The sequence below is a fragment of the Vidua chalybeata genome, chromosome 3, assembly GCF_026979565.1.
Source record: "Vidua chalybeata isolate OUT-0048 chromosome 3, bVidCha1 merged haplotype, whole genome shotgun sequence".
In the NCBI taxonomy this organism is placed as follows: Eukaryota; Metazoa; Chordata; class Aves; order Passeriformes; family Viduidae; genus Vidua; species Vidua chalybeata.
Genome location: NC_071532.1, coordinates 26,198,242 through 26,215,960, shown reverse-complemented (window position 1 = coordinate 26,215,960; position 17,719 = coordinate 26,198,242). Strand labels below are relative to the sequence as shown.

The 17,719-nt window shown below is 38.8% G+C and overlaps 1 protein-coding gene across 1 annotated transcript in view; it reads right to left on the bottom strand.

Moving 5' to 3' along the window:
* LPGAT1 (lysophosphatidylglycerol acyltransferase 1) overlaps nt 1-17,719 on the bottom strand; it is a 62,387-nt gene that overhangs the window by 13,515 nt on the left and 31,153 nt on the right. The window contains exons 5-7 of the mRNA XM_053938604.1: nt 14,526-14,621; nt 12,164-12,437; nt 3,430-3,556 (exon numbers count right to left, since the gene is read on the bottom strand). Of these exons, the coding sequence (XP_053794579.1) occupies nt 3,430-3,556; nt 12,164-12,437; nt 14,526-14,621 (497 nt within the window). The remainder of the gene's footprint in view (nt 1-3,429; nt 3,557-12,163; nt 12,438-14,525; nt 14,622-17,719) is intronic.

The following is a 17,719-nucleotide window of genomic DNA, read 5'->3' as shown; positions in this document are numbered from 1 at the left end:
AATACACTGCCAAACGGGATGCCCTTCTGCAACATTCATTCAGCAACCACAATGCATTTCATCTTATTTATAGCTCAGAGCCTGGCTTATTTCAATAGATCTGTATCAATGCAGACACAAAACCAGAACTTCCTCAGCAGCTGAAAGCTTGTTTCAGCAGCAGCACAGCACAAAGCTGGCATGGGGAAGAAAGGCAAGAGAGCTGGGAGCAGCCTGTGTGGCACTTCCATGCACAGCCCTCCCTGCGTCAGAGCTGACTCAGGCTGGCTCTGACGTCAGGGCTGCTGCACACAGTCACTGTCACACAGCCCAAAAGTGGGATGTGAGCATCCAAGGGCATCACCCTGCAAGGAAACCAAGGCAAAAAAACCAGCCTCACACCATTCCTGACTGAGGGGATGCTAAGCACCGAGCCAGCTTCATAGCCAGGGTTGTTTTATATTTGCAAGTCTCAGGTTCTGCCAAAAGAACTGCAGCACTCGAGAAATTACTGCTGCAGAAACTTGGTGCTCAGCTAAGAAACACCAAATCAATCAGACTAAACAAGTGGTGTGAAAGGAAAAGAAATAAACTCCAAATTCGACTCATGGCACAGAAATGGTGGGAGCTGAGTGCAGCAGCCAGTCCGTGGCCTTGCTACATGGACACCAAACCACTCAGCTTATTTCTGCAGCGTGGAATTGTAGCGAGTCTGGATTTACAGGCAACACACACCATACAATGACCCAAACATAAACCTCAACTATTTGAGAAGAGCAAACAGACCTTTCCAACAAACTCATTACAAGGCAGGTCTTATAGTGATGCCTCTAGTTTGACATGCTTTGCACCAGATGGACTGACATGGACTCCCACAAAAGTCCCAGTGCCATTTGGCCTGGAGGAAGTTCATTAGACATTTTCCTTGAGTATTATATTTTAGATAGCAAACTGAGATTTGCAGCACTTTCCAGTAAGTTATGAGACAAGTCAGTCAGGGTCAAAAAGCTATTCAATAGATGGGTAAAGTTCTCACACCTTGTGTTTTTAGATCCAAACGTGGTAATTGTTCTTTTTTCTAGGGAGGTTTCTTTTGGCATTCTGAGGAAAATCAGGCTACAGCTTAGCCTAATTATGAACTTTTGAAAATTGTGTCATTTGTACTGAAAATTGAAGTTTGAAAAGCAAGGTTCAACTCATTATCAAAATTGAGCTTTCAAAAAAAAAAAAAAAAAAAAGATTACTGGATTAAACCAAGCATTCTCTGCCATTTCCACCAGCTAGAAAAGCACCTAAAAATTATAACACAAGGCTTCTTGCTGTGTTCTCTTCTGTTGCTCCCTGAGCAGGATGAAAAAGAATTAATCCTGCAGCAAAGGCCCAGGCTATGAGAAGAGGCAGTCACCACATTTTAAAGTCTGTAAGGCAGGAAAAGACAGGTGGTGATCCAGGGGCACAGCAGAAGGGACTGACTGAGCCACCAGAACAAAAGCAGCTCTGCAGTCTCTTCTGCTTCAGTCTGAGTGGCACAGAAAATGTTCCTTTTTTCCCCACTGCTGTCATACATCAATACCTCGCTCTGGACTACTTTAAAAGGGAATAAGCATGTTTAAATCCTGATTCTTCTTTCATATAGCACAGATGGCATTTGGACAAAACTATTCTTCACTTTTTCCAAAGGGGTGCTTTTTTCCCCCTCCTATAACTCAGTTAAAAGAAACTACATGAGAAACTATTGTGCTCTCTTCCCAGTTATTTCAAAATTACCCTTAAAATTTATTTCAAATCTTATCTCCCAAGACATTCCAAATTAAAAAAAAAGGAGCAAGATTTTATTGCACTAAATGCAGGAAAGTCTAACACCAATGCAGACAGACCTGATGTACATTTAAAGAAAATTTCAGAGGACATCCATGTGCCAACCTGCACCCACCTCACAGTGCAGGGGCTACGTGCCTCAAGAACTACCAGGACTGGAAGACAGAACGAGCTCCAGCCAAACCCAAGACACTCTGGTCTCATTTCAGAGCCATCACACACTGTACTCGGCCGGGGCGAGTTGCTGCGTGACTTTGCATTTGGGACACACTTCAACTGTTTTTACAGGGTCAGCCATGACAAATAAATGTTATTAAAAACATACATAAAGTAGTCAAACAGAGAGGCTTGCCCCTGTCTAACCCAGTGACTTAGACCCTCTGGAAGAAAATAAACTTATACCCAAAAAAAAAAAATTATATTTTTCTTAGAATTTCAGTATTATAAGAACTTAAACATTCAAGTTCAATGCAAAAAAGGTTGCATCATATTTATGCTTGTGATCAAAAATAGGTCTGAATATACATTTAGAAGCAGGAAATGAATTCAACTTATGTTAACTTACTGTTGTTTTTAAAAAAAGTATTTTTGGAAATACTTTTCAGAAGAATTCTAAATACATTCAACTTGCAATTATGCCAGAGATCTGAGAGAGTACTAAGGTGACCTGAATAAAGCACAACAGATATAATGCTATCTTATATAAATTAGGGTATAAGTATGTTCACCTTCAGGGAAAGTTGGAAGGCAGCTTTCTATAAAAAGTAAGGACAGATTTAAACACGGCCGTGGAAAGGAGCTCCAGCGAGCAGTTTGTACTCTGCATCACACAACACTCACACAGCAGTGAGGATGGAGAAGGTCATTCCCACTTAAACTGCCACCCAGGGGATCCACACAAGGATACTTGAAAGCTTTCTGTAAAAGTCTAAAAGCTCTCCAAATCACCAAGAGAGAGTAAGACAAAATAATGTGATTTTGGGATAAAATACAACAACTTATTTAGTATAGGAAAAGTGTTAAAATACTTCTGGAGTAACTTGCAACTAAAAGCAAAATTCAGCTTCTCTCTCCATCAGTTTAGGTCTTGAGACAAAGAACTGCTGAGGAGAAAAGTTTTAATAGTCCCCCATCCTAGCTGTCAACGAGAGTTTCAACTTTTTCCAGCTGCTTTTTCCAGTTGCTTTGCTCAACTACTTCAAGTATTCTTTGAGTAAAAAAGCTGGCATTTCTTTATCAGAAAGTTAAATATAATATTTTATTAGGAAGCCTGTTTATTTATCAACAGTGATTTTTAATTAGTTGTCATTACTAAAAAACAAAATTTAAAGAATTCAAGTTGGGTTTACCAGCACCTTAACAATAAAGATGACCTAGCCTTCAGATATATTCCCCACAACTCTATTCAACCACAGGATATTAGTCCAAAACTTAAATGTCTGTCCTAAGATACAGAATAGTCACTGAACTTCTAGAAAAAAATATGTGTTGTGTTTAAATAATATGAGTTTCCCACCTGTGTGAAACACAAAAAACCCACTCACACTGCTATCGATTTCCCCTATCCTGAAATGACACAACTGATTTGTGAATACTTGAGCTCAGTGCAGGAGGAGCAGCTTTACTTCCTACCTGTAATGTACATGTGTCACTGTTGGTTGCCGGTAGCCAAGAATCCAGGTTTGGATGTCTATAGGTTCAGCTTTGGGATATGCAATAGTTGTATCTATCACCCACTGGAGGCCTTTGGATTTGCTTTCTAGGAACAAAAAGAAAATTTCATGTCACTTATTTGAGAGTTATGCAATTTTTATATTACTTCAGGAGGCATGAGGAAGAAATAAGACCATCAAAAATCAAATCCAGATTTCATTACAGAGCACAGAAATACTTTTACAAACTTCAGCTGGACTTAGATTTTATTTCATGGTTATTTCTGTTGTTCTTAGATACTGTGGTACACAGAATAGAACAAGCTCATTCACCAGGTTTGAGTACAATCACAAGACATCTTGGCCCCAAGGTCAGCTGCTTCCCCCATTCACCAAAAGGAAAAATGCTAGAATAAACATCCAAGCTTCTTGGTCTGCACTTCAAGCACATTTGCACCTGGGCCTTTCTAAAAGATCACTGATGGAGCAGCAGCCATGCAGATCCCTCAAAGGTTCTTAAAAATGTGAGTTGCAGGATGAGGAGGAAAAGCATCACTTTCAGGGTGTACTCAGGGTAAGAAAGCAAGGAACAGAAGCTGGTCAGTTTTCACAGTGGGTAAGATACTGCACCCAAAAGGTTCCAGGAGAGGCTGACACCAGTACATGTTCATATGCTGCTCAGCTCACTTAGAAACTGAAAAAAGGACCAAAGGAGGTGAAAATATTTGCTATTAAGATGAGTAAAAAGAATCAAATCTGTGGGTCCCTTCCAACTCAGAATATTCCATGACTCTATAAAATCTGAATATAAGTTACAACCAGCAATAGTCCAGGTCATAAATCAATGACCCCTCTCTGGCATGTCTTCAATTCACAGCTTTGCTAAGAGGGACAGCAGCAGATCTGCAGAGCAAACCAAGAAGGATGGCCACATTGCCAAGATGGCACTTAGGAGTTCAGCCTGTGAATTTTCCCTCTGTTCTGGAGCTGTCTTGTGTTTGAGGTCACGTTATGCCCAGGCCAGCAGAGTAATGCTCACTTACTGCTTGATGCACTAGTACAACAGTATGCTCACACCACATCAGGCAGTATCTCCAAGGATTTAAAAAGCTGACTATCAGAAACAGCCACCCATGGGCAAGAGCATGTAAGAAGTGTTAGCTTTTAGTACAAAGTACAGTGCTCTTCAAGCCTGCAGCAGAGAAAGCTACAAAAAAAAAAAAAAAGTAACAGAAGTTGACAAGAACACTGTCAGCACCAAGAACATGCATGGGGATTGACCGTTCACCATCCTTCCCAATACAAGAACAGACATTCAAAACTCAGCCAAGAAGAAAAGTTTTCATAGCAAACAGAAAAATTATTCTTTGTGCAGAGGGGGTGAAAAAAAAAATTTGGGAATCTCTTGCTAAAGGATATCAAGGATGCGAGGAGCTGGGATCAAGAGGGAACTGAGAAACCATGGAGGGTTAACTAACCAGGCAGAAATCCCCACCTGGCTTGGGAAACCCACCACACAGGAAACTGTCAGAAGCTTGGAGAGTATGTGGGAAAAGTATGATGCCTGTTTGCTGTGTTCACACTCTTTCTCTCTAACCCACCTGGAGTCATGGACAAGATGTTGGGCTAGACCAATGTGTGGCCTTGCCCAGAGTGGCCACTCTAATTTTACAGATCTACCTGAAGAAATCTGCAGCACTCAGTCTGAGCAGCACCCTGAAAGCCACAGTTACCGACTCCAGCTAGAATGTACATGCAAGGACTGGCTTGCGAGTTTCTACTTGCATTTAATTTCATTTAATTTGCATTTAATTTAATTAAGTGTGAAAAGAAAATTACGGCAATGCTATCACATGTATCTATCAATTACTTTAGCAAGCAGACAGTGTTTTCTTGGTGTTTGCTCATCAGTGGAGTTGTACTGCTTCATTACAAATGTACTACTCCAACAGGACTAGACAGCATTTCCTAAAATTTAGATTATGAGTTGTTAGCACCATGCAAAATACTATTACAAAACTTGACCCAGGGCAAGTGTAAGCTGCACAGGTCAAGCTGAAACATTCAGTGTTACCTACTGGAAATACAGTATTTTAGAGCCTTGACAGACACATGAAATGAGAACTGGAGGCTGCAGGCTTGCCAGCATCATGACAGAGTACTTGTCAAGTCTCTCTTAAGAAAAGCACTAACTACAGAGTGCTTCATTTTAAAAGCAGAAATGAATCACAGAAGAGCCAATATGAAATTAGTATTAAATCAACAGAAGTATTAATTTAGAAATAGATTTTGAAACAAAGTCATTCAAGTTATTATTTTCCCAGATGTAAAGCAAGAATGGATAAAGGCAAGTAAATTGCCAAAGTTAAATTGCCTAAGTGAATAAGCAACAAAGATCATTAATTGCAATGAAAAAGTGCCAGATGAATATGGGCACATTTTCTAATTATTTACAGTACAGTGTTTCAAAATAATTTATTCAATATTTAGCTATATTTAAAACTGTTCTTTCAGTGGATAATGGTTTGCACTTAATTAAGGGAAGACTCCTGCAGTTCTCTGCTGCACTGATTTTCTACCTTCTGCTTTTGTGAAGAGAGCTGGTGCAGCACTGGATCTTCAGTCCAGCTCCAAAATCACCTCCAGCCCTTTTCAGGGTAGGGTGAGGGAAAAAAAAACAGACAGCCCACCAGAAACCCCAGGCCAGGAAAAAAAACTTCTGACAGCAACATCAGCCTCTACAGACCTCCTTTTAGAGCAAGCAGGTGTTAGTGCAGCTACCTCTACACGCTCTCAAATCACAGTATTTGTGCTTGCTCTGGTTTAAAATAAGCCTTACATAATCATCCAAGATATGTGACTGCCAAAAAAAAAACCTACATCACCAAGGATTTAGGAAAATTAATTTTGAAATACATCTTGTAATTTTTTTTTGGGGGGGGGGGGGCTTATACTATGTTGCAACCTGCTCATAAGCAAATTTATTTTAAAGCCTGGGAGCTCTGAAAGATCCTGAAACTGGAAAAGAAACTGACAACTGCATAAAATACAAAGGAGTGGTACATAAATATCTCCAAGGACTCTGGTTTCAAGTGTAAGCAGACCTTTAACCAAGAATAAACTCTATTATTTTTTTAAATGGAGCACATTAACAGAAGCTCAAACCAAAGACTGCTGCATTAATTATAACGTGGTGTGAATCTCAGGTCTGGCATTTGTACCTGTGAAGTCAGGGAGCTGCATATACCTGTGCTTAAAGAACTCCTCTCACCCAGCTTGGCTTGGCCAATTCAGCCACACCTTTCTGACAGCCAAACTCTTCCAACTTTCTACCTACCATTAAAAGACACTCTTATCTTTCATTTCTAGTACTTGGTGAAAGACTGAGCAGCCTGACTGTCAGACACTTCAGCAGAAGAAGCTGCTGCAGTGGCCATGCTTAAGCTGATCTCCCCAAGCACTGGTTTTTCTTCTGTGGTGTCAGTCTGCTTGCCACTTCCAGCACAGGTGGAAGATACGGATTTTCACACTGCTTGAAAATGTTAACAGTCTGGTTCTTTTAAAATAGCACATAAACCTTCTGAACATGCCCACAGGCACCTGCCCTACACAACAGCACCCAAACCACGCAGCAGTGATGTGTCTTAGTGTGAATGGTACATACTTGCCTTATGAGTGCTAAGACAAAACTGAACAATCACATGGAACAACAACTTTCTGGCCTAGACAAAAAAAAAAAATCAAAAGTAAAATTTAAACAGCTTCTTAACTTGTTATTTGGGGTCTTGGGTTTTTTTCCAAATCGTCAGCAGAGGCAAATCTTCACAACTATTTTCTTCACTGTGGATTCAATGATATTAAGTTGCTCCATATTTACTTAAGAAGCAACTCATCATCAGAGTCTTCAAGGCACTCAAGCTGTCATCCTCTGAAGTCCTTTCACAACAGATACTTGACTGTCTACAATCACAAGTTTATGGTGGTTCAGAGCTTCTCTTCATTCCCCCTCTTTGTCCTCCCTGGGGTTGCTATTTCCTGGGTCAACTCAAGCTAAACACCAGATCAGATGATGTACAGAACCCCTCAAACCCACCAGCAGACAGTGTTTGCCACCGAGAAAAAGAATAAATCATAGGCAGATTTCAGCAAGAAAGCTTGCCTCCAGCTGAGCTCTGGATGGTGTCACACTGCCAGACAGGATTCAGAGTGGGAAAGAATGCACCAGCCAGGTGTGGACCTGAGGACTGCAGTTTGCACTTGGAAAAGAAAGTATTTGTTAGTATTCAGGTGTGGTTTCCTGAACACTTGTACCACTCTAATGCAGCCAAAGAGGCTGTTGCCTCTCCCTGCACAGCAATCTGTTCTTGTAACTTGTCCCTTGTTCTTGTCCTTGTGTTATCAACTGGATAACCGACCCCAGAATTAACTTTTTTCTCCAAAGATTAACTCTCAGACTGAACATATTACTCATCATTCCAAGATTTTGATGCAACAAATCACCTGGAACAAAACAAGAAGCCTTCTTTCCAGGGGGAAGAAAAAACAATCAAAAGCTTTCTCACCTATTATTCAAGTCACATTCCTCAGGTAACAGTGAATGAAAAAGTTTGATTTTTAAAAAAAATCAATTATGAAGTTCAATTTACAACCCTGCAGAAGTGAAAACTGAATTTCTCCAAGAGAAACAGCATCAGAACTGAATGTACTCTGCTGCATTAGAAAATAGTAAGGTAAGATTTCAGTATGGCTCTAACTACGCTCATAGTAACCTCTTATCAGACAAAAAATTGCTGCATGGTAAAATAAAAAAGACTTTAAAAAACACACCAGAGCAAGTTTGATCAAAAATAAGTTCTGGAATGTGCATATTTCAAGAACAATAGCTCCAAACTCCTTTGAATTGTCAGCTTTTGGCATTTAGAACATTTTGTTAGTCCTGAAACTCACAAAATCAATTCTTATTAACTGAAGAAACAGTGTATTTGCAACCATGTAAAAGATTACGTGTTGTGCTAAAAAAAAAATCAAAAAGTTGTAAAATACCCCTGTGAACACACACGTAGGTCACTACAGGGTTAGGGTGATGATGGCTGTTCATCAAGTGTTTTTATACTGCCCTTATTTCTGTTCTGTACTAAAACTTTCTTCTGGAATGAGGGTGCTGGCAGCAGTGCTGGCCCATCTGTCCCACCTGGAGGCTTTCACCAGACATCAGAAGTACCTTAAACTTTCTTTTCAGGGACAGACATCACTTACCTACATTCTCTGCATTATTTAGCTTCAGCAGTGGTCATGCTATCAAATGATTGTACTACCTTTCCTATGTTTTTCCATCCTTCTATTAATTTAGGAATACAATTACATAATTTTGTTAAACTAAACAAGAGTTCCCAAGGGCAGTAAGCAATAAGCATTTCAGTAACTTAATTTAGTATTTACCAGCAATAAGTTAAAATTCACTCCAAGGAAGGTTGGTACTTGGGTTTTTAAATAAGAAAGAAACCTGTTAAGAGGAAAAAATTACGGCAATAGAGGCTGCTTGTCCTGGAAAAGCCCCTGATAAGGAATTGATCACTTAGAATTATAGAATTATTACAAGAATTATCAAACAGTATTAATTGTCTAGCTCAGGAACATTTGTTCTTCCTGTCACTTTACAGAGGAAGAATCAGCTACTAAACTGTGCTAAGTTCCTTACTAGAATAAAAATAAATTGAAAAGGGGATTGGATATTAAGGTCATAATTAAAACTAATGAATTTTTTGGGAGGTTACTGAACCTTGCACTTCTCAACATAAACCCACCTCTACCAAGGGGATGCCATAAATCAGATTAGAGACCTTAGAGCAGGGCAGATAATGTAGCATTGAGTTACAATTAGCCCAATTCTTGAACTACGACTTGAAGGCCACAGCTTCAGTGACATGTGACATGCAAAAGCCAGATGGGCTGAGGAGCTGGGGCATGACAATCAAACAACTGTATCTGACTTGGTTTGTGTCAAACTGTGATAACAGTATTTTAAGGATGAACCACCTTTTATTATTGTTTCCTCTGTCATCTTTTCTTCTTTCACCCAATTTAACACATCACTCCAGCTGAGAAAATAGAATGGTATCAAATTCACAACGGTATAAAAGCTACAAGGATCATTTAAAATGAATTAAGTACTAATAAAATGACAGCAGTCAAGAACAGAACTGTGTATGATGACTCAACATTAAAACAGCTACCCAGGAAACTCAACAGGAAGGGGACATAATTTTTGATGAAGAAAACTCAATCTATAAACCAATTTACCTAAAATCATGTGGGAGAGGAAGGTGAATTACCACGAGTATCAATAAAGCTTGGTGGAGACAAAAAGGGAGAATATGATGGAGTAGAAGGCTTATTATAGTAAGCTGAATAATTTGGCAACCCAGGACTCCAGGAACATTGTTAAGATAGTATAGAGCACAAGAAGTGCTGCAGATGAAAAATGTGTCCAGCAAACCATGAAGTTCAAGCGTGATGCTTCTGATAAAGAAACCACTTCCCAAGCAAAGAAGAAGAGTTATAATGTACAAAAGGTTTACAGGCAGTCTCTATGCCAGCCACCAGCAAAACCTTTACTCTGTGCACTACACCTGGCTCTAGCACCCACAGCTTAACAATGGCCACCTGAATAGGAGGGAAGCTTGATTTCACTGACATGGTTTTTTAATGTGATTAAAAAAAGGGAAAAGATGGAAGAGATTAAAAGTAAAGCTATCCACTAACTTTGTTAGACTTCTAACTTTATAATATAACCATAGCAATTCATAGAACTATACTTCATTCAATTGAACAAACATTTTCTGACATGGCAAGAGACCAATAAAAGCATTCAGAAATCAAGAGATGAGAGGAAGGATCTTTTATACAAGATACAATAAAGAACTATTTCATACCTCTCTGAAAGGGAAGTTTTACAATGCTGGAAATATTTTTGTGAGCTTAAAAGAAGAGAGAATATAAAATACCTGTGTCACTATGTATCAAATACTACTTTTTCCTAGCATATAAAATTAACTTTCACTTTTCTTTTTCATCCCTTTTAGTATGTTTTCAAGTCCATTACTATGAAAGCATGACAGCTAAACCCACGCATTTCATTCCTATTTTTGCCCAATTATCTTTTCTTGAGTAGGACAGACAGTATGGTTCCATTTTATTTCTGAGAGAATTCCTTTATTTTAGTACCCAGTTAGGTCCACTACTATCAAATGCTCATTTCTCTAGAGCCTGAATGATGCCACTCAAAGAGGGAAAAAAAAAAAGGAAGGCAAGTTTGACGCTCAGCTAAGTTGATAGCAACCTAAGAATAGGAAAATATAAAATTGGTATTTGACAAGCACTTTTGGTCTCTCTCCAGAGCCAGACAACTTATAATTAATTTGGGGAACTTCTTACTCTAACTTTTTAAGACAGCAAGAAATAGAACAGGAACAGGCTAAACTTTTCTCCTCAGAAAAACCCAAACTTTTAACAAGGACCAGCGTATTCAGCTTCTCTCTTTTAAACCTAAAATGTTTTATGACAACAAGATCTTTCTTCAGCCTTTCTTTTCTGAATGTAGCCTGACAGGAAAAACTCTGGTGCATTCCACAGCTTGACTTTTCAGCTCATTTTAAATCCTACCTTTGCCTCTCCAAGAACATCATCTCAATTTATTTCCTATACTGACAAGAGTAACTTCAAAACTAAAAATCTGGAATCAATTTCTGTACAAGGGTTCTCGCTAACTCTGAAATTTGAACTTCAGACAGAAAATAATCCAAAGTCTTCTACATATGTGGGTTCGTTAGAAAGGATCTTTGTTTCAAATTGCTAAATGATTATCAAAATTTGGCTGTGGAAACACCAGCCCCACCCATCAGTAAGAAACTACCACAACCACCCAATCCATTGTTTCTATAAGTAACAGAAATCCACAAGGAAGTTAAGAAAGATCTCACCCTGCTCTTGAATATGCCATGAAGTTAATTTTAAAAACTGAGAGACTAAAGCACCACATCCTGTAACTACAGCCATTATTCATACCCATCTATACCCTCCCCTATAGCCCAGGCATCCCAGAACAAAAATGCTGCAGGAATACTCTTATTCTCTCATAACTCTTCTGACATGACAGCCAAAACAATCCTTCAAATCTAGTGATCAGTGACAGTGAACTCCAGCAACAATGGGGACAGGCAACACAAAGATCTGTACAGAACAGAAGAACCTGAACTCAGTGGAAAATAGTTCAGGAAGATGAATAAAGTATATAGCAGTGGATGCAAAGAAATTTCTAAAGCCTGGAATAAAAGTATGAACATAGCTAGCATATTCCAGAAATACTTTTACCATAGTTCCATGCTGTCACAAAACTACTGCAAACCATCAATCTTGCCAAAAGGAGTAGATCACCTTCCTGCTCACCCTGGGCACCTATTCCAGTATCTGCTTCACTCATCATGTGAGCCAAGCCACGCACTCATGCAGCCATACCACAGAATAAATAAAATTAAAAGTAAGGTGTTTTTTTGGTCTCAACATCAAATATAAACTTAGCAGAACTAAAACTATTTGTGAAAACATTTTTACAATGTATTTGATATTTAAAGAGACCAATTCTACACATTTTTTTTTAAAACTCAAATATTTAACATTTAATTTGCTTTATACCCATACAGTGAAGTGATCTTTACCTTTTCTCACAGCATCTCCACCTGATGGAGCTCCATTTTCTTGTGGTGCTACAAGCGTTTTCAGAATTACTTGTGTTGCCCCAAGTCTTGGCAGGGTGACATGCTTAAGAAATGGCAAATTATTTTTCTTGGCAAATGCCTGGCTTGTTTCTCTTCTTTTCCTAAGAAAGCCACCCTCTGGAAATAAAACAATCCATTTCCGATTGCGGCTCCTGTAATATTTTTCTAGATGATCTTTGAGCAACACAAGCTGCTGGTCACGGTGTGTTCTCCCCTGTAAGGATAAAACATTATCTAAATAAAGTGATTGCTTTAAAGAGATAACATCAGACATAATTATTATACTACTAAGGTTTCTCTTTTTTCAGACATAAAAATAAGCCCCTGAGTCAATAAAAAGCAATGTTCTCCTTGGAATACCTACTGGAGGTCTGTAGACCAGGTCTCAGCTGGGTTACCATGGCAGAACCACAGACCTCACTCAGATATGCACTCTCCAATGACTCACACCATTTCTCCTCTTTAGTGCATTAGGACAACTTCTTCACTTAAGAACAGTAAGATACAGCCCTAATTACTGCACAAATATCTTCAGGAACAATCTTTCCTCTTGCCATCTCTGCATGCACCAAGATACCAAAATTTTCAGAGGAATCTCTTTACATTAATTAGCATTTTTGAGTGCTCCAAAGTAACTTTGTCAAATCACTCAAAGGATTTGAGTGGAGGAGGGCAAAATTAAAGCTCTCTTCAGCAGAGGTGATTTTAATTCTCTGAATGGCAACAAAACTGCCACAAACATTGCACTCTTTGGTGGTTAGTTGGGGTTTTCTTTGGTCAGAGGAAGGAAGAGGGAACAAGTGGGGTTGAATGAAAGACAGTATTTTACTAAAGGTGAGTTTTGTGAAAGTGCTTCTGCTACATTTAAGTCTCACCACTGCAATTACTTCTGACTTGCCACATGAGAGGGAAGGAAAAGGCTCTGCCTGCTCATCATAATGCCATTATAAAGCAATATAAAAGTGCTCAGTTAAGCCAGTCCTTTCTTATCAGACCACAGGACTCCAGGATAGCACAGTAGTTAAGAGCAGTGAACAGTAACCATCCAAATATTACTAGAGCCTGTCTAGAGTTAGGCAAAGGACCATTACTCACTCACATGAAGTATTTTGCCAAACCCAAAGGCTAACAGCCTAGAAACATTTTATTTTCAATTGGATTATCTTTAGACTCACAATGACGTCATTGTATTGGTGATGTTGTCTATGTCAGCCACTTTACAAAAATGAGGAAAAGCCTTAGTTTTTGCAGCTCAGTGATGGTTTGGTTTTGTAACTGGAATTGCAACCCCACGTTCAGAAATCATAACTAACAAGGTCACAGCCCTGTGTACCTCAAAATGCGCATATTGTAAATTCTACCTATTGGAACAGATTTGTATTTTACAAAGCATCCAACACTGCTCCTTCCATCCATCCTCTACAATACACAGCTGTGTGCCTCTAGAGACCTTTGTTTTCTAACTATGCCTCTAGTGTTAGTGAATCTCACTTCAGCTGTGTACTGCTGTGATTAGGCATTTCTTTATTTCATTCGGAGTAATGTGCAATGTGAGAATTCATTAATTCTCTCTGACTCTCCATACATTTTATATCCAGAGAAATGAATAAGGAGAGGAAAGAAACATGTATGATGGATATTACAGTTCATGTAACTGGCAACAGGTTCATGCTTTTCATCGGCCTCCTGAGCTTCTACTTTGAGAGTTTGATCAACAGCCACCAAACAACAAAAAATCCTACCCAAACTGTATGAAATAATCTGAGGGTCTCACTCACTAATATTTGAGATGCTGAGCTCAACAGACATTCTTTCCTAATGTTCAAATAATAATTAACCTTCAAGAATCAATTAATTACTATTTACACAGGTCCATCACCACCTTAAATTGATTCACTACTATGTCACCATCAAAAGGGACGGTCCTGCCTTTCCTAATTTGAAACTTTGCAGCCAGAAGAGTGACTTAACCAGACAGACTCTGCATGGCTTCAAGGCCACTAAGGAAAGATGAGAGGTGTGCTCAGAAACAGAGATAAAAAAGACTGCCCATGTATTTTGCTTGTACACCTCTCTCATAATAGGCTCCCTTCACCACTGGATTCTATCATCATTTGTGTCTATGCAAATAATAAAAATAGCATGGAAAATAAAGTAGCTTCAGAACAAAGACCTCCTCAAATATACACTGTACAGCACAGCTATTTCATCATGCAAACCAACCAAGAAGTGGTAAGTAAGTCCTGTAACACCACAATGCTCCAAATATAAACATAAAGCAGTATTATGTGTTTCCATTTACCTGTCTTATAAAGAAGTCTCCATGGATTAGAGACACAATGCCAAAGTTTGTATACTTAAAAATATGGTCCATCAGCCACATCATCTGACGGACAACCTGAAAAGTAAAAATAAATTTTAAAAATGAAAGAATTACCAAGTGCAGAGAATGATGAATTACGTATTTACTGGTCACACTCTTGTCACTCTTACAACAGCAATAAAACTAGCAAATAAATAGAATAAGGTCCTTTATGCCCAAAATATAAAGCAGCACAGGTGCTGTGCTTCTCCCAGGATTAAACAGCTGCCTTTTTGTTATGTAATATACAGTTCTACAATATTAGCCATGGCAGAGCAGCCACTTGTCCCAGTCAAGCAGCACAGTGGGAAGGCAAAAACAGAGGCTGAGCTGATCGATTCACTTGACTATCAGTGCTTACAGGACAGTGAAGGCAGCTACTTTACCTGTTCAGTCCTTTGAGATTTAAAATAGAGAATTACTCCCAACGAAGTAAACAACAGAAAGAAAAAGCTTCTTTTCTCACAAGGTCTTTTTCCTCTATCTCTTCTATATGTAGTTTTTGAGAGGGATAGGAAGTGGTTCTCCAAAACTGGAAAATCCAGCGTCTCTTACATGTTCCCAATCATAGGCCAGGCTGCCTTTTCTCTTCCCTGTGTTATGAGGCCACATCATGACTGACCCCAGTTCAGTGAACCTGAGGTCATGTCAGACAGAACTCTTCCATTTACCACTATCAACAAAGAACATGAAGGACTGTGACATTTCTCTGGTGGTCAGATGATCATTCAAGCACCTTCTGCTTTGCATCTTTCTCACACACTTTGAGGCTATTATCCCTTCCTGTCTGCCAGTGGTATTCCTTACTAGATGCTACACATCCAAAGGACCAAAGGCACACTATGTATTTGTAAGTGACAAAAGAAAAAATAGTTCCTAGATCCAATGCCTTACTTGAGACTAATATTGGTGAAATTCTTTATCCTACAGCTATCTCCAGGCTTGTGTTTAATTAAAGTGAGGATCTTAAATCCAAATTCTTCTCTGCAGACATTAACATTCTTTCCATTTCAGTAAACTAAAAAGCTTTATTAAAAAAAAAAAAAAAAGAAAGAAAAGGTATGCCCTAAGGAAAAGAGTTTTAAAAAGCGTCATCAGAGGTGTTACCGCTCATCAAGGCACTACAGTAAGCTCATGCCCATGCATCATCCAAAGGTGACAGGCTGGTGTAGGGAACTACATCCTTTGATAAAAACACCACCTAAATTTCACTAATGATGATTTAGCCTGCAGCAGTACTCAGGCCTGCCAGTGTTCATCTACTATTTTGGCATTTTGACAACTGTTGTTCTATTGTATCAAGCAGAAGTTAAACCAACATAATATATTTTATTGGAGGAGATAAGCAAGCTTAATACTCTGCTTTGCTGGAAAGAAAATGTGTCTTTTGAGGAGTCAACACTGGCCTCAGATGTTCCATGGCAATCCTGGATGAGGAACTCTTGCCCAGCAGTGCTACTCTTCTCCCCTACCATACTACTTGATGCTGTCTTTTTCTCTAGATAATGGCAGATTTATCCTGCAAGTTGATCACTGCTCTTCAAAGTCTGAAGTCCATCTCACCTTGTTTTAGGGCTTCTAACTAGCATCCCTGAGCTTCCCCAGTCTTCCTGAGGAGTGATGAGATTATGTCAAAGATAAGTGTGACATACAAATTACAATTGGGACACACAGTCTGCTGTGTGTGGGCTACAAAGAGACAAACTTCAGAGCCCAGTGATCATAAATCTGCCTGCAAGCCTAGGCAATGCTAACAAGTACAAAGAGAAAAGTATTTTTATGTATGAATTAATATATACACATATGAACATACCAAATCAAAAAGCAGTTCAAAGAATAGGACACACTTATCTTGTCTGCAGCCAAAAGGCAAATGAGATTAATGGGTATTCATTTTATTCTGCTAGCAAGGGCAGAATAGAGGACACTGCAAAATTTTGCTGGTAACTCTTCTACGTAGTGACGCCTCAATTTAGTATTCTCAGGAATAAAACAACACTTATGAGATGAGCCTCTTATCACTTGCATTTGAAGGAGGTTTAAACAAAGATATTTAGAAGTATTCTGAACAAAATTAATAGTTGTCAATGGCTTCAAAGAACTTTTGGATGCCACTTCAGGTCCTTTTTCCTTCATGGTTAAGTAAGTTCAGAAGCTAGAAAAAGGTTTTACCAACTATATTAAAAAAAATCTAGGTGCCTTCTATTCACAGGCCCATTTTCACTTCAGTCTACACAGATTTCATAACAAAGCAACCTGGATAGACTGACTTTCATCTTTCAAGCACCTGTAACTTAGCAATGAAACCTGAGAAAGTACAACTTGAAATCTGCACGCAAACCACTGCAAGCTGCACTTTTGTCCCCACTGCACCCTTCCTGGCACTGCTCTCTGTTACAAATCACAAGAAACCCCCACATTTATCAGTCTTAATCCTGTCAGAAAGAAGCAAGAGCAGCATTTTAACCTACTTCTTTTTGTTAAACACATAACCTTCAATATTTATGAGACCACAACTTACTTAGTGAATTTTTTTAACTCTTGCTTTCACAAAGAAATTGGAACAATTTCTCAAACTTTACTAGAAGTGTAATTAGGTCACTTCTGGTTCACCTGAAACTTTGCTGTCTGGCTTATATTATGATATCATGTATTAATCAAACAATGCCAATCCAGTTCTTCCACTAAAATTCTAATTTTTAGCTTAAGTTCCACTTCTCTAGAGAGAGATCATTTTTTTCTTATTCACGTAAGTGAATCTAAAAAACCAGAAATATCTCAGCACATGTATTTTATCTTACTGCTTTGTGAAACTAAATTGACTTAAAACAGATAGGCTACACTCTCATTGGTATATAAGGATTTATAAAATACTAGAAAAAATACCATCATGGCTCCTGACACCACCCTTGGGGAACACTGTCAAGTTACAAGACTGTCTCATGAGTTTGCCTCACTAAATAGAAAAATCCAGAACTTTAGAGTGAACACTTCTGATGTCTTACATGAACATTTTTTTTTAAAGCAGCATTAAACTCTATAAGTGCTTGCAGATTACATCTGGTTTTGGTCTGTACTGGCTGGTAAAAGCAAGCAAAAAAAGTTCTGGACTGGCACAAGCTTAACTCTCCTAA